The 25,150-nt window shown below is 30.5% G+C and overlaps 2 protein-coding genes across 3 annotated transcripts in view; one reads left to right on the top strand and one right to left on the bottom strand.

Moving 5' to 3' along the window:
• LOC124361016 overlaps nucleotides 1-25,150 on the bottom strand; it is a 126,269-nt gene that overhangs the window by 30,603 nt on the left and 70,516 nt on the right. The gene's annotated exons all lie outside the window — the stretch shown is intronic.
• Nucleotides 21,770-24,272, top strand: LOC124361046 (helicase POLQ-like). The gene is made up of 3 exons (XM_046815085.1): nucleotides 21,770-21,890; nucleotides 22,331-22,465; nucleotides 23,667-24,272. The coding sequence occupies exons 1-3, from the start codon at nucleotides 21,789-21,791 to the stop codon at nucleotides 23,745-23,747; spliced, it is 318 nt and encodes a 105-aa protein (XP_046671041.1). The 5' UTR covers nucleotides 21,770-21,788; the 3' UTR covers nucleotides 23,748-24,272.

Genomic DNA, 25,150 nt, shown 5'->3' on the forward strand with positions numbered 1-25,150 from the left:
CACTAATTTTTCTGGTTTTAAATCATTTTTATTGTAAATCCTAAGTAGGTTTAAATAAGGAATATAATGTTTTGAGCATTAAATATAAGTTTATGTTAACATAATGATTTAAACAAGCTCTTGTTTGCTAACTTGGTACCGCACAAGCGAGAAAAAGGGTAGCAATTTTAACTGAAATTCGATGCTGTATATCTCTAAATGTAGTTAAGTCTCAGTCATAATTTTTTTATGAGATATTCCTATTTGTATAAAGAACATTCTGTAAAATTTTCATTTATATTTTCATTCAGTCCCTTTTTAGTTATTAACCTAGAAAATTGACATTATTAGGCTTTCGGCCATTTTTGAAAAGCTCTAGAAAAAAAGGAGAGCATTCTCAGGGCTAAAACTTTTTCAGTAGGTAGTTTATATTAGTTTTTCAACAAAGAAATAAAATATTAGTAGTGAGTCTCTTTTCCTTCTTAAAACTTTTTTATGGTCTTAAAAAGTAAACAATTGATGGATTTTCTTCCGAGATTTTGCAGAACAAGTTTGACTGACTTTCTTGCACAAAAGAAACATTATTTTAATGTCAAATTGAAGTTCATTTTATGCTGAACACACTGGTTTTTGGATTATTCTGATATCTTTAAATATAGTTTGGTAATTAAACTTTTCGCAAACCGCGTATTTACTAAAATCTGCAAAACCGCCATTTTAAAAATGGCCGCCAGGAAAAAACTATGGCTTGCAAAATTTTTTCAAATAGTGTTTTGTGATTGTCTACCCATAGGGAACTCATAATAAAAAAATTAGGCAAATTAAAAATGTTGAGCAACATGACCTGGGTGATTTGAAATGGATTGACCCGTATATATGGCCGGTGTTAATTAAATGGTCTTCATATTTTGAATTTGATGATGTCTTCAATACTTTTATGTGTTCATTAAATCTAATTTTGTAGGATCTAACATTTTTTTCAAAACGATGTCAAGCAATGCAAAAACAATATTAATCATGTTTTGCCAAATAACAAAAAACATAATTTAAAAATTATGAAGCCTTCTGCACCAATCCTTTACAAAATTAAAGAACGTTACAAATTTAAAACTGACTTCAGACTGAAAAACAGCATTGACCTAGTAAGCAAATTTAATGATACAGATATACTCAACAACATTATCCTTAAACGTAACAAATTTGTACACAAATGTTCCAATCCAAGAAGCAATGCTTATAATTAAAATAATTTAACAGAACAGAACATCTAAATGCACATGAAATTGAAGAAGTAGTTAGTTAACTGATTAAAGTAATTCAACAAACCAAAATTCAAAATTTAACAATAGTGGAGTATACAAATTAAATTACAATGATTGCCAAAACCACTATATTGGACAAACCAGTCGATCCTATAAAGTTAGATTTAATGAACATATAAAAGCATTAAAGACATTATCTAATTCAAAATATGCAGACCATTTAAATAACTAAATAACAACGGCCATACATACACAAACATCGAAGTTTTACACACAATCATGCAAGCAGTCACCTACTGTCAACTTCAGAACATTTTGAAATTTACAATTGCCAATGTATTATTAAATGACAAAGATTTTCTAACAAATAATTTATTATTCGATAGACTTTTAAACAATATACATTGATCACATATAAAATTAAATATAAAAAAATGTAACCACCAAGGTAGTTAAAACATATTACAATTTGGTTTCAATTATGTATTTTCATAATTTATTTGAACCTACAAGTGCCTGATGATTAATTCTTAGAAACTGAAATGTACATCGCACAAAATATATCAATAAGTGTTAAAAATGTTTATTATTGTATATTAATTAGAATGTTTAATTTTATATGATGAGTTTTATAAGATTATAAAATATGATAGAATTTGAAAATAACTGCTAATCAAGTCTCAAAAATTTCAGTAACAACCAGTTTTTAAACTGACCTCGTCATATAGTTTCTGTTTCACCAAACAGCTGATTCCAACACTAGGTGTAGTGAAATATCAGTCAGGTGTACCAACCATCTGACTTATATAAAAAATTCCTTTGAAATTACCATAGAAAGAAATGGCTCTTTACGATTTATTTGATTTAATCAAAAAGGAAAGTATTACATATACAGCGTGTTCAGTAAAAGTGTTCCAATACTCTGGGATTTTGTTCTGCACATAAAAATGAATAATAACAGTTTATATGAAGGTATGTCCTAAAACCTTTAAATTTCCATCTATCTATCTGTAAGTTTTTATATAAAAAAATTATATATATTTTTTGAACCAGTTAAGATAAAATTATGGAACTTAAGAATTGTACTAACCTTTGGTAGACCTTTTTTAAAAATAAAAAATTAAAAAACCCCTTAAGCCCGTTTTAAAATGGGGTCTGTTTAAAATTTTCAAAGCCAAATAACAAAAAATGTAGTATAGTTATAAAAAAAGCATAGACTACGAACTATTAGGTCACAGTTGGTATCCTACAAACAAAGGTTAATACAACTATTTGGTATCGTTTGCACAAGTCAGGAGCAACAAACAACTGATACCTCTCAACTGGGACATGTTTAGTGCTCTCAGCTTGTATAAGCGTATCTTTAAAGTGGCCGTGCTCACTTATGTGATCACGGATTTCATTGGAATTGTCATAAAAATTTCAAAATAGTTGGTATCTTGTAAAATTTTGGTAACCTATTTAAAACAGCTGATGCCTATCAAAAAGATAAAATCTTAGTTGTTTGAGGCTTATGCAAGCATACCTATAAAGTGATCTTGTTGGCTTATGCGTTGACGGTTTTCTTTGAAAAAAGCACCATTTATAAAAATGTCTAAATAGTATGTATCCTATGCATTGTTATAACTATACAAGATTTTTTTTATTTTACTAAAAAATGTTTTAACAGACACCATTTTGAAACGGGGTAAAAGGATTTTATTAATAATTTATTTTCAAAAAGGTCAACACTATTCCCAAGTTTTTCATAACTTTATCTTAACCGGTTCAAAAGATATATAATTATTTATACAAAAAATAGACATAGATGGAAAACTTAAAAGTTTTAGGAAATACATTCATATGATTTTTTTGCTATTTTTATGAGTAGAAAATTTTAAAGTATTGGGACACTTTTATTTGAACACCCTGTATATGGAATTTTTGAAATCTGTAAAAAACTTGTTTCTTTTGATTCAAAAAGGGTCGTTGCTTTAAAATTTTCATTACAAAATTTAAAAACTAGAAGAAATTTCATGTATCAAAACATTCTATTATAGGAGTTAATGGACAATTAATTGTGACTATTTGAACATTTTGATAAAAGAGTATTCGAGCAGAGTGAGTGAACGATGGAACCAATTAACCCCATTCATTTGTTGGTTCTTATGCAAAACTTTGTCCATTTAATCTTTGCTACATCTCTTAATTTCCAAATTCCCTTGAGTGCATAAAATTTGTAACACACTTTAATTGTGCCTCTTACCTAACACCGAAATTATTTGAAAGCTGGAATCAATGGAAACTAACCACTTTAATTTTGAAGTATCGTACGCTATTTGTAGTTTGGTCTTAGTAATTTATATTCAATAACTTTGTTCCTACTAACTTCCCTTAATTCTTCTGTTCTGTTCTGGCATTACTATTAAAATTATAATGATATATAGAAAGAGCGAGATAATAGGAACTGAAGATTGAGATGACTTGACATTTGGCTTAGCAGCGGTTAGCAAGGCTAGGAGCTGCCATCTTGTGCCAAAACGTATAATAAGTACGTATTCAGCTGTGGCAGAGTTTAGTTTGCCTCTCCCTTATTTTTCTCTCTTTGAATTTGTACTGCAATAGAGAATCTTGCCATTTGTGATGTATATTCTATGATTAGATTTTTGTTGGCAAAACAACAATTAAACAATGGAAATTTATTTCCAACTTTGTGGTGCATACAGAAAAGGAATGATCGAGTGAAAACCAATTGAGACAGTGGTGCACTTGCATTGATTTTTTAAAATGGCGGTACCACAGTGGTAAGCTTAGTTTTGCAACTGATGAACTATAAAACAATGAAAATATTTGTAAAATTCAATATTTCAATATAATGAAATAATATTCACAGAATATAGATACATATTTAATTATTTAGACACAGATAAACAATTTATAGACAAATAATAATTGAATGTTCAAAACATACATCCTACACAAATTTTACAATGTTGTGGGCATGAAATTGGGAAGAAAGAGCTTGACGAATTTGTGCTAAGTGAGTGTTACTGAAAAATCACACACAAAAAATAAAAATAAAATTATTGATTGTATCTTAACTAAAAAAATAAGATGTCTGAAACACGTCAGTAGTGGAAAAAAGGCAGTTGATTAAATAAGGGGAAATTAACTCTCCAGTAAATCTATGTTTAAAATAAAAGATTGACAAATTTTTACACAGACTGTATTAAAAGAAACTGCACCACTATGTGATAAAATTTCAATAAACATTCCATAACAAAGCTTAAGAATGTAATCCAAAATTAGAAAAATAAAATTTGTAATAAATTGTAACATTATTTGTGTCAGAGTGGTAAATGGATAAATTTTAATTAAATTAATAAACACTGAGTTTCGATGGTGGTGCAAGTCACATCATGGGATTTAGCAGAATATTGGTAAATATTTTTACATTGGTTTTATGGGTAACCACGATGGCATTGATAAAATATTAGAATAAATTTAAAAACAAACACAGTAGGATCATTTGATGTTTTAACATGTAAAATATATAGCTTATTCATACAGTAAGAAAAAAATAATACAAGTGGAAAACCAATGTTATGATTTGATTTCAGCACTTGCGTTGCAGTACTCTCCCTACCTCGCTGAAACTTTTATTATTTTAAAACTGCTATGAAACCTAACTTGATGAAAAAAAAAAAACTGAATGTATAATGTGAAAAGAATCTCGAGAAAGATCATGTTCAACTTTTAACTTTAAAATTCATTTCTAGATACATTGAGTTTTATGATGGTGCATGTCCAAACATGGAATGTGGCTGAGCGTCATTTAAGTCTATCACCCAGTAAGCTGACAAAATATAACTTTTGTTTCTCTGAAAGATGTATAAATTTCTTTTCTGTATGATTGTCTGCCTATCTATCTGCCAATATGACATCTCAAGAATGAAATCATGTGATATTTGGTGTGGCGTACTCCTACCTTGTTTAACATGAGAATTTAAACTATCAATTAACTGGTATGTTTTAAAACCTTTTAGTCAAAAATATCAATACGGCTTGAAATATTGAATTTAAAGCACTTACAGATTTTTAAACTATTTAAATTGTTGTTAGAGAATCAGGTAAAGTGTTGATGATGTACTCTTTTTTCTGCTGAAACTCAAGATTGTATTGAGTGCTTGATGTCCGATGTGGCTCAGATGTTAGCTTACAACATACCATGAGTCATTCTTTCTGATGTTATGAAATACCAAACGCTTTTTAAACTATCTTGTCTAGTAGAATTCTCCTGGAAAATATAAAGAAATGAAAGGCAGATTCTTTTATTTTCATTCTGCTTAACCTCATGGGCCACCAGACTATGAGGATCTACTAAACACAATAAGTGGGGAGGGTTGAGGGACAGCAGAAAGTCGACAATCTCAGACTTAAACGTGTAACTCAGACTCAAAGTCTGACGCCCAAGATCGCTCGGCTCTCCCTGAATATGTTTGTATATTTTCTATGTTTATTGGTTTTGTATGTTTATATGTTAGTATTTTTATTTAACATTTCCAATATGAGCATCACAATACTGTGCTTTCTTTACTTGCAAGTACTATATATGTGTATTAAATTATAACTAACAATCATTAAAAATTAATATTGTATACAGTTTTTTTGGCTAACAGAAGTTACTTATGGATTTTCCATGCTCTAACTCTGTTTCCAGTTATGTTACTTTTGATAAAAGTAACATTAACTCAACAAAACTTTCCCGATTCCCTCCACTCTCTTCAAAAAGCCCTAAATATTAAAATTCCAACACATTAAGTTTATAGTTACATATGATTTTTATTAGCTTGTACAAGAGGATTAATCAAGATTCCCAAAAACTAGAGCCAGAGCAGAGTACAGGTCCAAAATAACATAGTACTTGTTAGCAATTTTGTACAATGTGAAATCCATAATATATTTTGAATATCAATATCAACCCAATATAAATATAGTAAATTGATAGAAGCATTAGCATAGTATTTAGGTAATAGTGTCCTCACCCTCTCTTGTCTGAAAATATGAGTATCACCATAGAAGAGACACACTTGTATTTGAAAGGGCAGAGGAGCTAATAGTAGCCCTGTAAAATATAGTTCTAATCTAGTGTTAATTCCAACAATGCTCTTTGGCATTCTCTTTAATAGTTACGTTTCCTGGTTTCCCTGTCTGCTTCCTTGATATTTTATAAGTTAAGTAACAGTGACCTGTATTATAAAAACTGATCGCTCACTATGAAATAAAAATTCAAAAAAACCATAATGCACCTGAAATTACCTTTGTAGTCTTGTATGATAATTCCAATTAACATTCATAAAGTGTCAAAGAAAAACATGATTAAAAAAAAACTATTTTCAAGGAATTTTGATGATTTTAGAGAATGCTAATGTGACTGAAGTTTTGATGATTTGTGACAATGCTAAACTGACAACACATTCTTAATTGGCTCTGTGTATAATCTTTTCATTGCGATTTCTCTAACAATAGTTATATTTGATACTTTAACTGTGCTTATAGACTCATGTTTAATCATATTTCTATTAAAAATGCATGGTCTTCCACAGCCTTGTTAACTACACTGCAGATGAAGATGTACAGTAGATCTTGCATCACAAGTAGATGAAGTGAGATGATCATCACCAATGCAGTTCTGTTGAAATTTGGGTAAATTCTGATAGGGTTGGATTAGAATCAGTACCATAATTTTCCTGGTTCTAATCTCCTCTTTCTTTCTGTTATCTTTTGACAATAAACAAAATAAATATTTTAAACTAAATCAATTATTGTACTGTTCTTGGTTAACTGTAAGTTATCAAAATTATTTAAAAAATAATGAAAATTCAATCTTTTGACAATCAAACGTGTATTATGATAGAGCATTGTCAGTTAATTGTTGGTTTAATCTCTAAGAATTAAAACAAAAGGAGGGTAATATTCTGGCTAAGTAATTTTATTTAGTTATTAAATGCTGTGATTTAACTATCAGATGCTTATCAGATGCTAAGTATTAGTTTAAAAAGAATGTAAATTTAAATGTATATTTGCAAGAATAAGTAAAAGAAAACTAATAAAACAACTGAAAAATAAATTAACAATCTATAATTTGTAGATCTACAAATCAACACTTTGGATACTCGTAATGAACTCCAAAGATACAATATTTAGGTAAAATATCTGTAGACAGCACAGAAATCGACATTTCCAACGAGATTTCACTTAAATATGTTGAATTTTAATATAAAAAATAAAATATTCAAAGGCATAGTTAAAACAAAACAAAAATATTGATAGCATGTCTAATAACTGTGGAAAACTAGTATTTTAAACAGGCCGCCAACAATATAAATAGAAAATCATATTGCTTGTATATAAGTATAAAGATTACTATATCTGCAGGACAGTAACCTGTCTCCAATCAGTTGGTAAGTTTATCTTAGATGGCATAATTAAATAGCCATGGTGCGATATACAAACGGTTATCCACTGTTTACCAATGATAAAGAGTTTGTAATCGACAAAAACTTACAATAAAAACTCAGTAGATATCCCACTAAGCAAATGAATTTTTTTCCATGTTTAAAAAAGCCCAAGATTGGTGAGGAAAATAACAGCTTCTCTGCTAGAACTATATAAAATACCCAATTATTATTGTAGCTACACAATTCAGATTCATATCAATGAGTGAAGCGAGCAGGAAGATTTATTCCTTTCCTATCTTATGTTGAATGTCTTCTGATATCATAAAAATCCACTACTTTTCTTTGGTTTGATGTTATTATTTCACACCTGTGTTATTAACGAGTTCCTTTGTAAATGACAAATGTCACGATAGATCACAGGGACATTTACTTTGCTTCAATTACTAAAATTAGAACTATACGTGTTTTATTTGTAATTCAATGTACCGATTTTGGCTTGCAAAGTCTGCTTATGTCAAAACTAATATGGATACATCATCATCAGTCAGATTTTATAATGCAAATGTCAACAAAAGATTGTGCTGTATTTATTAACCCTTCTACTGATATATTGTGCCTTTTTTCCGAAAACTGTTGTACAACAATATTTTTGTAACAATACTTTTTTGACTAGGGTATCTATATAATGTGGAAGGCTGTGGCACGTGCTCTGTTGCTATGGCAGTGCAGTGATTATTGTTTCTCAAAATTACTTGAATTTTTCAGGATTGTTCATAACTATACTTAATCTTTAGATATTCTATTAATATAAAAAATAAATAAATAAGTTACAAATTTGTGAGTGAAACACTACAAAAATGGAAATTTCACTTGGTCAGTTTTGGATGACACAAGTGTTAAAAACCTGAAAATTGTTGCATAAGTTTTGTTGTTGTTGTGACCAGCCAAAGGTTTAACAGATTGGTAACTATTAGAGGGCAAGAAACCTTTTATTTTGTGAAACATGTAAAAGAAAATTAGGTTTACAGCCTGGGTAATGTTTAAAAAATACCATAATTGCAAAATTATTTTTTTTTTTGTAAATGTGAGTACAGTGTAACTGAAATAGCATATCCAGTTATAATTGTAACAACCAGAACTAAAAAAATACACAATATAAGCAATTACATACTATTTCTCTTATTTCAAGCCCAATTTTATTTAGAATTCTCTAGAAACAAAATATACAAATACATGGGATTGTAAGGGGTTAATTCCTTGTCTTAACAAAAATAAAATTATAAAATGTATACTATTATTTTTATTATGTAATATTTGAGCTTACCACATCATAGATCAATGATGTGATGTCACCATATAGCACTTGAAAAAATAATAGTGCATTACGTAGTACATAACATGACACTGTCAATACTGGAAAATGACAGCCTGTTATTACTACTCTAGTCCTTAATACGTTGAAAAAAAAACAAACAAAAATTCATGTACAAGATAATGATATGCTTATTGATTATAAATGTTTATCTAGAATGATATCCTAAGTTACAACTCACTTTTTATTCCTTCATCTTTCCATACAGATACATGAGCGCTAACTCCTAGATTGTTGACAGACTTCTTAACCTGGTTAAGTGCTTGGAAATAAAACACATCATTTTGAAGTTGAAAATGTTCGAAATTTCCTACCTATAGGGAATGTTATTTGATGTTAATGGTTTTATATATTTCTTATTTAGTTATTTATAGCATGTTATTTTAGTATGTGTTTAGCCTTGACATTTGAATTTAAATTGAATTGTTTTAATTGAAGTTATTAAGATTATTTATTATTCTAGTTCCTGTCATGTCATCCTTGATCACTATATCACTTATAATACTTAGGCCCAGTCTCAGCTTCTGCCTGAAGCACTATTAACGGGTAATATAAAACTATGTATAAATCTTATTGAATTATTTATATGTTAAATATTACCAAAAAATATCTCATGACTTATCTTTGCAATAAAGAAATTAAAACTACCTTTAACCATCTTTTGACCACTGAGAATTGTATCGCTATACTCAATATTGTAATATTAACACCTCAATTAGATTTGATATCTAAATAACGTCTGACATTGTGGTTATTTCTCTTCTTGACACCAATTCTTGAATTATTCCACTTAATTAATTATGAGAAAACTTAAGACATAATAAGGAACACATTTATACTCTTTTTTTACTCTAGTTGTTTTATTTTGTAAAATATTGACAACTTTCAACAGGCTCAGGTTAGCTGATTTCAGTAATGGCAGCTTGAGTAAGGATGTATTTGACAGCTTGGAATGTGAAATCGGCTACTAGATTGACAATGTTTCTCTGATGTCTGACAGTTATACATAGAAATAAATAATTCCACAATAAAAATATTACTATACATTTATTGTGAGTTTAATTATGAGTATTTGAATGAAAAGAATTATAAATATCTTAAATAAATTAGGTCAAACATTGTGGCATTACTGAACCTATACATTTTATACAGTATGACCTCGTTTATCCAGATCTCATTTATCGAGTTTGGTTTTGCAGTCGATGGGAGCCCAATTTTTTCAATAATAAAATATTTTTGTTGAATTGCCAGTGTAATGTTTTTGGCTTCAAAACGACAATAGCATTAGTGCAATGACCGCAACATAGGAATTGCGTCAAGAGCTTATTCTTCAATGGTAACAGAGGACTATGAAAACGAGTCTGATACAGAAGATTAAAATTATAGCATTGAAATGCTTACGTTACCGAATATCAAGTATCTGGAAGCAGTGTACTGAAGTTAAACAAGAGACTAGCCAAGTTTAAAAAAAACAAAAAGCAACAATTCTTTATGTTTATTATTGTATTTGTTTTATCTATATCAAATATCTTAAATACAATAATAAATTGACCCTCTTTACTGTTATATCTATAACAAACAGATTCGTTATCTTTAATATATTCCTGTTTTTTTCTTTTTTCTTTTTTTTCTTCCGGATCTTCATTTATCTCGTCCCAATTAGTTAAAATTAATATAAATGACATTATAATGTACTAGCTTTTGATTAGAGTCCCGTCTTAGGGGACATGCCATAACTAGTATGTATTTAATTTTGACATTTATATTCAGGGTAAGTGCAAAAATTAACAAATAATATTTTGGCTGGAGATTATACTTAGTTCATATGTGGTCAAATGAATTGCCTCTTATCAAGGATATGTACAAGAGAAAGGCTTTGGATGTTGTGCTAGGCCACAACAGCATGCAGCCACTTATACATGCAGAATAGAACACTGCTACAGAATAGTTAACTGAATTCATGATCGCAAGAAAAATTATCAAGATGCTGTAACACAGTTGCTGCGCTTAATCCAATGCTGTTTGTAACACAGAAGAAATTGTTTGATACCAATGAAGGAAGCCATGAGTCTGATGTGTTATACTGTTACTACCTTGCATGAATGAGTTCAAGTGATCAAATATAAGATAACTAGTTAATTAAAGACTAGTAGCTTAGTTTTTTCATTGTGAATTCTTACAGCATGTAATCTAGTCATCTCAGAGCGTGGTGTACTTGGCGAGATTCTATTTTATTTTAAAATGTTGCTAAGGGATATCACAACTAAGGTTTTCCAACACATTTGAATATTTTAGTAGGTAGAAAAAGGTGAACAGAGCTGCAGGGACTGCATAGGACCAGGTAGCTCTCTCTCATCCATGTCTTGGGCGAATTTTTGGACCAGTCAGTGTTGCAGGCACCAGCATCCTTCCACGTAGTTCATCCACCTATCTCAGGAGGTTTAGGGTGAATTGTTGGGCCAATTGAGTTTGTTGGGTTGTATTTTATGTGCAATTCAGGTAGCTCATTCACTATCCCATGTTTTGGGTGAATGTTGCCCCAGTGTTGTGGGTTCCAGCACCTTTCCTCTCATATTTTATTATTTTCCTCCTGCCTATTTAAATTTATAATGCCACCAATGTAAAAACAGGACGCATTGAGAGTGCTTGAGTTGTTGGCAGATTTAAAATAGGAATTTTTGTGATGTAGACACCAAACATAATAATATATACAGAATAAACTGCTTGGAAAATTATTATAGATATTTAGACAGATTCATTATTACTGAGAGATCATAAATAATGAATATTGTATAAACTAAGAGTAAAATTGGTTTTATTCAGCAAAATTATGCCATTTATTATGTAATGAATCTTTTACAAAAAATATAAACAAATATAGTAAATCAAGTCAAGGATTTTCTTAGAAGACAAGTTTATGGAAATATCGACTCATTCTAGTGAATTATGTCCCTAATTCTCATTCTCTTAATAACACTGAAAATACTCCAGTTTTACTGATATCTCTAATTTACTACCACCATAATGACAGTTTGAATACACTGTTAGAATTCTGGCAATACATTAGTTAAATCAACAAGTGTTGGTCTTACATAATTAACAGTCTTACTCTATTTTATAAACCTAATCATTGCAGCATTGCTTATACATCTCAATCATCTAGTGTTACAAACATTTATATTGGCAATGAGAATACATTTCTTTCACCAGCAGAATGTCTTGCCTTTCCTTTGTAGTTCTTGGAAAATTCTTAACAACCAAGATTTTAAGATAATTCTGTAAGTTCCAAATTTCTATCCATTGCACAAGTTATAGATGAAAAACATCCAATCAATTTAAATATTTTCAATTCCAAATTTCAGTTCTTTCGTTTTGTTTCAAATATAGCTAACATTTTTGTTTGTAGCTACCTGGAGGAATAAATTCATGGAAAATAACAGACATTGATGGCATGGCATTCAGAATTTAAGCCAGGCAATTCAAATTCAATCATTTTGTACTTGTTAAAACTAAAATATTTCCTATTGATATGTTTAAGTAAAGCCTCACTCATATCAGGTAACAGAATTACTGCAACATTTCGTTTAAAATAGGTATGACTTTTGTTTTCTGGATGTGTTAACATATATACAGTAAAACATGAATATAATATTATGAATTTGATTAACTCTTGCTACATATTGTGTAGCTATATTCGAACTTTATTTTCAACGATTTCATTAAGGGGAGTGGGAAGGGTAAAAAAAAATTTTTTTTAGATTTTCTATTTTTAATGCAGTTTTGTAGAATGAAAACTTCTTCTTTAAGTATCTGCTTTTAGAAATTAAATACGATAACTCTAAATATACTTTTTTAAATATAACAACATAGTATGTTTTAAGTTTTTTGCTTTATATGGTAGCGCCAGAGTAGGCCTTCACTTTGTATAGTAACTACTTACACAAAACATTTGGTGTGTTTTGATTTTGTTATCTTGGTAGTACCAGCCAGTACTGTCTACTGCTAACATCTGTTGTTTTTTCTGAATTGTTTGTTTATATTACAACTGTTCTAGTCAACATAAAACAAAATTAGTGTTTTCTGAGTTTGTTTCGTTGTGAGTTTTATTTCCTTGTGAGTTCAAGTCATTGTGTTGTGTTGTGTTTTATAACAATGCCTCGTTTAAATGTATCTTATAATAAGAAAAGTACTTTCAAAGGGAATAGGTACACAAAATTTCAATCAGTTGAATTAGTGGAATCACATACACCGAGTGTTGCCTCGGAGCCTAGGCCTAGCTCTATCACTACTCCTGAAGGCCTCAGTACTTCACAAAGACCAAGTTCTTCTTCAAAAAAACTGAACTTCTCTGTTTATGACAGGTTTTGAGCCCAAAGGTAATGGTAACTGTATTTTTAATGTAGACAAACTAAGTGAGGTTATAAAAGGGTTTGTGCGATGTAAACATTGCGGTGGCTATGACTGTGTCGAATTGGCTGTGTCACAGGAACAGGAAGAACGACATGGACTGTCTGTAAATGTTGACATTGAATGTTCAAAATGTTCCACTGGAGTTCGTTTCAGGAACTCAGACCTCTGTGAAAACAATAAATATGACATAAACCTACGATTTATTTATGGTATGAGAACTATTGGCCGGGGTCTTAGCGCAGGCAATATTCTTTGTTCACTTCTTGATCTACCATCTCCACCTCAAAAGTATTCTGTATACGCACAAACCATAAATACAGCTGTAGAAGCATGTGCTAAAGATAGTATGGCCCTAGCACGAGAAGAAGCAGTCACAGAAAATGGTGGTAATTCTGACTTGGCAGTAGCGTTGGATGGGTCGTGGCAGAAGCGCGGCCACACATCTAAAAATGGAATTATGTCTGTTACTAGTGTAGATACTACCAAAGTTCTTGACATGCATGTTATGTCTAAGTTTTGCCATACTTGCACTATGGCTGAAAATACTAAGCAAGTTTCCTAAGGCTCATGTATGCACAAAAAAATTTCCAAGGTTCAAGTGGTACAATGGAGGTTAGTGGTGCGGTAAAGCTGTTTTACGACTCTGTTGATCACGGTGTGCGATACGTAAAGTATTTAGGAGACGGTGATAGTAAGGGCTATCAGACAGTTGTTTCTGAACAGCCGTATGGTAAAGATGTAAAGATTAGAAAAGCTTGAGTGTATCGGCCACATACAAAAACGAATGGGGACGAGACTTCGGCAGCTAAAAAGGGATTATAAAGGCAAAAATGTTGGATGACGGTAAAAAAGATTGGAGGTAAAAATAGGCTCACTGATCTAGATATTGACAAGTTGCAGACATATTATGGATTAGCCATTAGACGAGCAGTGTCGGATAACACTGGAGTACAAGGCATGAGAAGGAATATATGGGCCATATATTTCCATAAGCTGTTGACCGACAAAACTCCCCAACATGGCCTATGCCCAAAGGAGGAGCTGATTCTTGGTGTGCCTATAATAAATCAAAAGAACTGAAGCAGTCTTATAGCCATAATCACAGCATTCCTGAAGCTATCTTACTTGCCATGAAAAAAATATTTACTGACTTGTCAAATCCTGACCTTTTAGAAAAGTGCCTTCATGGCCAAACACAAAACCAGAATGAAAGTTTTTAATAACATAGTTTGGTCAAAAAATTCCAAAAAACACATTTGTTTAGGTTAGATACTTTGAAGCTTGGTGCCAAATGATGCAGTTTTAACCTTCAATGATGGTTATTCCAGTAAGTTGAGGGTGTTTGATAAATTAGGACTAAAAATGTCTAAAAAAGTCGGTCGACGCACTTCGCACCATGGACAGAATAAGATTGAAGAAAGCAGAAAAGGCAACAGAAGAAATGTCAAAAGCAGCTAGACAGGCCAGGAGAGCTAAGAGGAAGCTGCAAGAAGACAAGGAAATGGATGCTGATGATCCAGATTATGGTGCAGGACTCTTCTAAGCAGAACTGTGAGTAGATTTTTCTTTAACGCTCGTTAACCGAAATTTGATTTTTTTTGTACATAGGTACATTTTTCTCAGGAACTATAAAAGATACAGGGTTTGAAATTTTTTATGCATGTACACCTACATAATACCAAAGTAACAGCACTAGAATTATAACATTTAAATTTGTAGTTGCTGAGAAAAAAAATTTTATGTAAAAAAAGTTAGTAAGAAATAGCATATTAAAAAAAAAAAAAATGTTTTTTTCAACAATTAAAAAAGATATTAAAATAATTCTAGTAGTGTGTAGCTTTACAATACATAGAGGTATACAGATATAAAATTCCAACTCAATATCTCTTATAGTTCCTGAGAAAAGTGTACCTAAAGTTCACAAAAATTTAACATGGCGGGTATAGGGCCTTCCCACTCCCCTTAAGATAAAAATACAAATACTCAAAATTAATCATGAGTTTCCCTATATTCTATTTTACCATTTTTACGGACAATAGGTGGAACCCAACACTAACACACAATAAAAATGCCACCCTTTGAATCTCTTCCAGTTATCATCCATAGTGATTGTGGATCAGCCAATAAGAAACCTCATATTGTGAATGAATTAAGTGTACATTGTGATTCTTTTCTGGAGGAATAACAAAACTAAATTTGGTTATTTTGAAAGTTTTTCATTGGCTTAAGGATTAAGACTTATTTAAAACAGGAGATCTATTTATGTTACAACATGTAATTCTGGATTAGCAAAAGTAAGCTTAAATTTTTTTGTATACTTGAATATCCTAGTTTAAATAAATGTAAAAGATTACATTACAGTATATCATTAACAATGAATTGCATCTTTGCTTGTGCTAAAACTGTAAATTTTAAAAGAAAACCAGAATCGCTCAGTTAACTTTTGTGCTGTCATTACTTGTTGTGATTATTTGTTTGTTTTCTGATGTGCTCATTTTTGAATTGAGCATTTATCGAGACATGATAGTATGAGTCACTTGGGTCTGTGAACTGCAAATTCTAGTTTAAATTAATATTGATATTTGAAATTTCAACGTTGACAAAATAAAGTGATAGATATATCAGTAATATCAATATCAATTAACCTGTTTCTAATGTTCACTACATTGCAGCAGTCATCCTAACAGAAGAATATTGTTAGTTTCCTGATTAAGTTTTGACTTTTGTCAAACTCCTAATAATCTACACTAATACTAAAAAAATCTGAACTAATTCACCAATAAAAAAAATCACAAGTATTATTAAAGATAAAAAAGCCAATTAACCAAAACACATGAATCAGCCCATCCATAAAATTTTTTGTAATGGAATTCTGCTCAGCTTGAAAATAAGAGAATACATGATGAATTAGTTTAGCTGATGACAATATTTTAATTGAACGGTTGGTCTTGCTGAAGACAATGAGGCGAGTTTTAATTACTACTGCAGAGGTGATGCAACTTATTCAATTTACAAATTGTTTCTTATATTACTGTGTTTATTTTAGTTAATTATTTTCATAATGAAAGTACTAAAGTTTACTTCACAACAATTATCTATAATTATTATAATAAAAGGTTTTGTATTATTTTGTGTAGTATAATTACTTCATAATTTACATATTTACAAAACCGAACTCAGTTTGTGTCAATGTTAAACAAATCTTCTTGTGTTTATACAAGCTCCTCGGGTGTTCCTCAGGGCTCAAATTTAGGACCTCTCTTGTTTTTAATATTCATTAATGATCTCCCCTGTTGCTTCTCTGACTGTAAATGTCTATTATTCGCTGATGATCTTAAATTATACAGGCCTATAAAAGATGATTTTGATGTTAACTTATTACAAAATTCTTTAGACCAGTTGTATGTTTGGTGTTCGACTAATAAGTTGGAATTGAATGTAAATAAGTGTTTTGCCATGTCATACTCACGGAGGAGGATTCCTGATTTTAACATTTACTTCATAAATAATAAAGCTTTAAAAAATGTTTCTAAAATTAAAGATTTAGGTGTAATTTTTAGTTCTTCATTCTGTTTTAATGATCATGTCCACATGCTGGTGTCGATTGCATACAAACTTCTGGGCTTTGTCAAAAGAAATTCAAGATATTTCCATAATACTAAGACAATTATGACTTTGTATAAAACTATGATAAGAAGTAAATTAGAGTATTGTTCTGTTATCTGGAATTCAATAAATGTGTTAGAGTGTAGCAATTTAGAGATAATACAAAACAAATTTCTTAAATTTTTATTTTACAAACAACATAATTATGTATGTCCTTACGACATGCCCACTTCTAATTTAAGGGAAATGTTTGAGATTAAAAAATTGTCCATAAGAAGGGAACTAGCCTCAATAAGTTTTTTATGTAAGTTACTTAATAATTCAGTTGATAGTTCGTATTTGTTAAGTCACATAGGTTTGCATGTACCACATCATATATTTAGAGAATTTAATTTATTTGCTTTACCTACATGTAGAACAGTTTCTCATTATAACTTTCCTTTGTACAAGACTCTACGGTTTCTTAATTTAAACCAATCAAACATAGATATTTTTAATGATAATTTGGAAAATATTTTAAAGATATGTAGCAACCTTTTATTTTGATTTAATTTATTGTTCATTGTAGAAGTGTATGTGTACAATGAAGCAAGTTGTTATTTTTTTTTAAATTTTATAGAGTTCATTTATTTGTGTTGTGTAAAGAAATTTTAATATCAATTTGTGTAACTGCCAGCAGTTTAGTTTAGTTTAGTTTGTTATGTTAAAGTTCATATTAAGAGTACATTAATTTTAGTTAAGATAGCTGTTTTGGGAATAATTGAAGGTTTTGTACTTTGTTTGTGCTATATCATGTCCTGTAGCTGTCATGTAAAATTGAAAATAAATAAATAAATAAATAAATAATTACTACTAGATAGATACTTTTGTGACACTTCCCCTCTCCCCCATCCTTATACGTTTAATGGCAAAAAATCTTTAACATATACAGGTTCAAATCCCCAAATAGTAAACAACTGGTTGTGTTGTACATTATTTAACCCTTTGAACGCTGATATAAATTTAGTATTTTTTTAGATTACGCTCATTTAAGGTGAAAAAATAAAAATGGAAATTTCTTAAGCTATTTTTTTATTCATTCCCAATGACTAATAGTCACACAAAAAAAAATTACAATAATGTAATACTTGCATTGAAATAATCACATTTTTTCATTTTAATGGAATATTTCAATCAAAATCAAATTCATGTTACAGACTAATCAAATACATGTGATGAAAAATATGAAAACTATATACAAGGATAAGAAAACAAATAAAGTGTAATATGCTGATCTTGATTAGTTTATAAGTTCTGATAATAGATTTAGGCAGTTGTATGGTAAACTTCAAAACACAAATCGGGATGAAGCCATGGGGTATCGAGACAAGACTTGCAGCCATAATTACACAACAGAAAAGAAACAATAAAAACTTGATTATAACACCTAAAACATGGTAACAATAACTTTTTACAACTGTTTGTATAAGGAATGACAACGCAAGATCACTTCCCTAAGGCACAATGCGTGCTACACTGATAGTCGGTAATGGCGGATAGTATCGTCATTGGCGTACAGACGGGAGTGGGAGAACAGCTGCCAGCAACAAAACAATTTATTGTTTACCTACTGTGGCCAGCTGACAGCTGCAACTGGATTATTTGGTCAAGCCAGTACATTACTTAGTATTGTGGCTTATATATTGAGCTTATAAACTTCAAATACAGTAATAAAATATATTTTTATCGATCACCGGATTATTTTGTCTTTGGCGTTATAAGACCAAAAAACATCGCGGTTTATTCCGTCTACGGCGTGCTAAGGGTTAAAAGCTTATTAAAAAATCTTAACATTTTGATACAGAAATAGTCATTCTAACTCACAAGAATTATGTGGATTTTGTGGTAACTGATATATTATATATAATATATTTTAGAATTTATATGTAATCCATATCTAAAAAAACTGTTTTGGGATAAAAAAATGTTTTTATAACAAAAAGTGTGGAAACATAAGCATTTCAAAACGCGTTTTAATTTTTTCTCTAAGTTTATAAAAATCAAGTTGTGAAATTTTTTCAAAAGCCTCCTGAACAGCTGCCATACTGGAACAATCTGGCTAACAAACTTATCCACGATAAATTATTACCAATTATTTTGGAATTCTTTTTGGGACAGTTATTTTTTCCACAAGCCATGTTATAAATATAATGTGTGCAAGTACATACTTCAGAAATGGAAATGGTTTCGGGGCTCTTGGGAGTGTCATGTTTAGTGGTTATGTAGAAACTTTCTGTAAATGCTACAATGAGGAAATTATAATAGGCTGATTTTGAATACAAACCCCCCCACCCCCCCCCCCCCCCACATTGACTGGGATGAAAATATAAATCTCTTCATGTATATTCAGGGGTGATATTGTAAATTCGATTACAGGAGAGCATCAAATAGCGTGACATCTCATATTGGACACATATTGTGCCAAAGTTTTATTCCTTTCCCACTATAATCAATTATTGCTACTCTCGAAAGCAGCAAAAATGGTTAGGGGTCTGGCCAATACTGGAGCGGAGTATTGTTGCTGTTGCAATATTGCCTAGCGTGTGACATATCCAAGTATTTCTGACATTCTTGCATTTTAGTTTAATTCCCTTAAGGATAAGTTTTACTGAAATCTATAATAATTTCAGTGACATGGGATACAGTTCAATGTTGTTATTTTGGTTTATTTTAACCTGTACACCTTTATGGATTTTAACATGCAACTGTCAACAGAAATAAATTCTAAATATTTATTTTGACTCAGTGTTTTAGCACTAATAAGTAAGACACGAATAAATTGACACCAGATATGAGTATGCCACACCATGTGTTGCGTAACAGGCTTCGCTAAGATTGACTTATTGCTGTACTGGGGAACTGCTACTCTTCTATTCTTATAGAGCTGCCAGTAAGCAACCATTGTAAGTGCTTCTTTGTTTACAGACCCTGGACGTTCTATGATGCTTCAAGCTGGTATTGTCTGAGATGCCGTCCAGATTGACTAATTGCTGCTACTCCCAAGGAGCTGCCAGTAAGCAAGATTGTTAAGGGTGAGAACGTCGCCTATGCTTAAATATATGAGAAACTTTTACTAACTTCGTGTACCTGCAGTTCTATAACCAGTCAAGATATTACAATACAATTTTTACAGTATGTTCTGGTATGTTAGTAGATGAGCCTGTAGTAGATTGAAACATTTTAGAGCATTAATAAACAATTTTATTTGCATTATCAATAAAACAAGTAATTTTTTTACCACACTAATTTATGATTTTTATTATTTATTTCAGTAAATATGTAAGATATAGTCATGATTTTACTTACCAGATAGGCAAAACAGTTCCTTGGGATAGTATACAAAATTTCATCTTTCTAACTTAAACAAAAGCTGAGCTACAGGTACATAAGTTCAAACAAACACAATTTTCGGAAAACGGCAATTGAATTAAACATAGTAGTTGATCATATGTAAAAAGACCTACAAATAAATTTAGAATGCTCCAGCACCATAAGTGGCTGGTTCCCTTGGTTCTTTGCATCTTCCAGCTTCCTTTTACACTGTCTTTACTTTCACCCTACATCTCATTTTTAAGCCTCTAGACTAGCTTAGAGGAGGTACATTTAATATAGCAATAAATTTTTCACACCAGCTAGGCGTAACCCCTATGCAACATAGGCCCATAAACAAACCTAGTATTTAGTTTGTAGAGTTTGTTTTTCTGTTCTGATGTGTCTTTTGATACTTTATTAGCACCAGTTTGTGCATAAATAAGACTTGAAACAATACCTTTTCTTTTACTTGAGTATTCAGAAAATTTTAAATTGCCAATAGAGTCACAATGTTTGCATTTACATAAGGTTATGACAAGAGTACTTAGTGTGTTTACATCAACAATAATATTTACAACATTTGATTGATATATGTATTCAATTTCTATTACTAGGCTTATTCAAATAGGAAAGTTTTTTTCTTCGATGCACTTTCAAAACTAGGCCTAGGATTTCCATAACCTAGAGTTGAGCTAATGCTAGACTCAGCCAGTTTCATTACTTTTAATGGTCTAATGTTGTTTGTTTAGTATATTTATTCCCCCTGAAGGTTTCTTCTTTTAGTATAACTTAGTCATTTAGGCATATTCAAACACAAAACTGATTATAACTAATAAGCTCAAACTTCACAACCACTTGAAACTGTTTGTAAACAAAACTACTGCACATAATATATAAACATAAAACTTTCCAAGACTACAATACAGCTGCAGCTGGTGACAGTACAGTATCTCATAAAACTGCATAGAGTATATAAAATAACACCAGAAAATAAAATATGTATGAGAATGAATACAGAACTATGAGTTTCTGGGACGATTTCTCTACAGAAAATGCGCTAAAACACTTGAACACCATAATATATTTTCATTTTTATCAAGATCTTCCGTGGTTTAAAATACCAAGTGTTATATATTGCCATTTTCAGGAAGAATCCAAGAATTTTTCAGTAAAATAAAAAAAAAATCCATTTTTTTAGCGAATGTTCTCCCCTTAAGTGCTTCTTTGTTCACAGATGCTGGACGTTCTATGATGCTTCAAGCTGTTATTGTCTGAGATGCCGTCCAGATTTACTAATTGCTGCTTCTCCCAAGGAGCTGTCAGCAAGCAAGATTGTAAGTGGTTGTTTGTTCTAAGGTGCTGGATGACATGTGGTGCTTCAAGCTGTTACTGTCTGAGATGTCCTCCAGATTAACTCACTGCTGTACTCTGGAACTGCTACCTCTCATGGAGCTGCCAGCAGTCAAGATTGTAAGTTGTTGTTTACAGATGTAGAACTGTGGTAAAGCATTTACTTTCATCTCAATTAAATAAAAGTAAAACTATATTTTTAAGTATAGTTTACTAAGAATTATTTAAATAAAGTGTAGTATAGACAATAAAGTTAATTTAATTAATGTTCTTCTCTAAGTTTATAATTTATTTCTTGTGTGTTTAACATTTTATTTGTAACGTTCTATTCAGCTAATTAATTCCATCACTGCAGCTTGAGGTGTGCATCCTTGAAGTCAACATTAAACTCCACTTTGCTTGCTGTATGAAAATGGAGGTCATTTTCCAAGCAGCTCTCTTCTAAATGTTTATTTCATTCAAAGTTAAAATAACTAATAGAGCTAAAATGAAACTATTCCATGATTGGCCCAAAAAGGGTTAATTAATTGCTGTATAATCTTGGTCATCTGATTTTCTAGGGAAGGGCTAAACAATTGTACAATGCAGGATTCAAGACTCTCAATATCTTGGCCAAGACTGACCCGAAGACGCTTGTTCAAGCTGTTGATCACATGCCCCAACGTATAGCTCACCAGATCATTGCAGCTGCCAAGGTTAGCATAATTAAGGATACAAGTTTAAGTAATGACAATGCAGATGTATATACTGTAGGACTTTGGTATTTTTACATTAAAGGCTATTTTCTTTAAATTATAACTTTATATTAAAAATAACTAAAAAGTAAATATAAAAGAATCTTATAATTTTATTTTGTAAATAGATTAAAAATTTATATTTACATTCATAATAACTAAAGGTTTATTTTCTATAGTTGCAGTTTTTTCACGTTTCAACACTTTGCAAACAACTGAAAATCAGATAAATATGTAAATATTTTAGGCTGGAAACAAAAAAATATTTTACAGAAATACTTTTTTTTGTAAATTTGCACAAATAATTTTTTTACTGTTTTTATTGCAAAAAAGGTATGGTAAACATTGACAAAATTACGTCAAGCTTTTGGAACAAACTCTTGAATAAAAGAAGTTTTATAGAAATATGGTTTTATAACACATTTTTATGTAAACTTAGTGTTTGATGATAGTAAATTTACAACAATAATTTTTTTGTCTCTTTTGCTCCAACTTTTCAGATGTATCCACAAACAGTCCCTTTAGGGAAACAATTAAGCATAGTCTGCAACTGTCCATGAAGTGTTGTCTATGCCTATCTTATAAAACAGTAAATATTCATTGGATGTACTTTGTTTTTTGAAAGTTTTTTTATCTCTAGCTTTTCCTTGTAGGATAGAGTACAACTGAAATTGATTTCTTAGGCACTGGATATCAGCTACTTGTTTTACAAATCCTACTATATATATATCTATATAAAACGATTACTCGATATTGCTTACTATTGATTTAGTTCCGAATGATTGCTGTCTATAAAATTGGACTCTCCCAGTTGAAGTGTTAATGTGTAAATAAATCAATATGACCCAATTAGAAGAAAATCCATAAAAAGCTCTAATTTCTAATTTTTGAACACACACACACACACACACACACACACACACACACACACACATATATATATTTACATGTACTAATAATACTATAATAATTAGATCACCGCATTTAAAATTATCTAAAAAGTCAGATGTTCAATTTAATAACAGTTTCTAATTACTCAATACACTTGCAATAAAATACTTTACTATTTTATTATTTTCATTTTAGTGAATTTAAACTAAACTGTGAATTTCATTATTCTTTCAATCAAATTTGGGATCCAACTTATTTAAAAATTTTTCAGTTGATGCTGTTAGCTAAAGCTGAAAGTTTACAAGAAGAAGCCGAGGATGTGTTGGAAGGCCTCAGAGAAACTTCCAGGTGACGTCAAGCAGCCAACTAGTGAAAATTATAAGGCTTGTACAATACACTACCATCATTACTTGATGAAAGAACTATCAAGGGAAACTTAACTAAGTATTTGAACAAGGAGAAAAATTCCAATTAGCAGGTCCATATCTCCCAACTGGTATACAAGGTGCATTCGGAAAGTAAGTACTGTTTGAAATAAAAACACAAACAGCCTCTTTTTTATGATAATTTTGTTTTTACATTGAAGATTGTACCTTAAACCTTTTTCCAACATAGTTTTCAACATTTGTTATACACTTTTCATGGCAGGTGATCAGCTTATTTAAACATTGTGCAACTAAACATCTCACCAGATGACAAGCACAGCTTGTGATAACCTAAGCTAGTCCCAAAACAGTTCTTGAAATTTGTGGAGATTCATTTTTCTTTTAACTATGATCAAAATGTTACTTAAGAACATAAAACATACTATTGCTATTAAGAGCATTTTGTTCTCCTAAAATTTGCATAGAAAACATAATTATAGCATTGATAGATACAGACCAACATCACGAGAAAAACCATAAGAAAACACAAAATACACATAATTTAAAATCACATGTTGTTATGTCATTATCATTGTCAGCTTGCCTTTTTATTGAACAACATAATCATTAACAAAAAATATTGTTGGCCAGTGTGTTGACTTGTGATATATTTCCCTGGTAACTGGAAAGCTGTCTTTAGTTTTTATACATAACAGCAATTTCTTAAATTATGAATTTCCCACACTATTTTGAACATAATGTTCTCATGTCATATAATTAGACCTCAATTTCACAGATCACAGGTTTTGTCACATTACACAATTTTATATTCTGCTTTCTTTTTAGTAAACTGGAATATATTGACAAATTCAAAATTTAATTAGCAATTCTCACATTTAATATAGAGTAGTTGCTAAATCTACATTACAAATCCCAAGAAGATGTATCTAACCCAAATGGCAATAATATTACATATTGTTATTACAGGTCAAAAAACCTGAACAAAATACTAACTGCACAGTTCAGGCTGAAAAATTTAATGTACAATGTCCTTCTATTACAGCTTATCTTAAAAATCCCATAATAATCGTTATATAAATTGATGCAAGTGGGTTCAATTACTATGTTAGTATTTCCTAGTTCAAATTAACTGCATTATTTTGCTCACATGTGTGAACATTTTTTTACATGATTTTTCTGATTAGTTTTTTATTAGATGTTTGGATTCCATCATGGAATTTTTTAAATATTTTATAGCGTTCTCTCCATCTTATTTTTGTTTTTTTCGTAGTAAATGGTGGTGGCGTTTTACTACTTTTCTGTTGTTGTAAAATTTTTGTTGTAATGAACTTGTAAATGTTTAAAACACCCACTGTATATGAGTTATTGT

Source organism: Homalodisca vitripennis, chromosome 1, assembly GCF_021130785.1.
Source record: "Homalodisca vitripennis isolate AUS2020 chromosome 1, UT_GWSS_2.1, whole genome shotgun sequence".
Classification (NCBI taxonomy): domain Eukaryota; kingdom Metazoa; phylum Arthropoda; class Insecta; order Hemiptera; family Cicadellidae; genus Homalodisca; species Homalodisca vitripennis.

Coding starts and splice junctions, on each gene's coding strand:
- LOC124361046 (XM_046815085.1), top strand. CDS start 21,789: ATGTGGTGCTTCAAGCTGTTACTGTCTGAGATGTCCTCCAGATTAACT. Junction 21,891..22,330: donor AGCTGCCAGCAGTCAAGATT/GTAAGTTGTTGT, acceptor CTGATTTTCTAG/GGAAGGGCTAAACAATTGTA. Junction 22,466..23,666: donor AGATCATTGCAGCTGCCAAG/GTTAGCATAATT, acceptor AAAATTTTTCAG/TTGATGCTGTTAGCTAAAGC.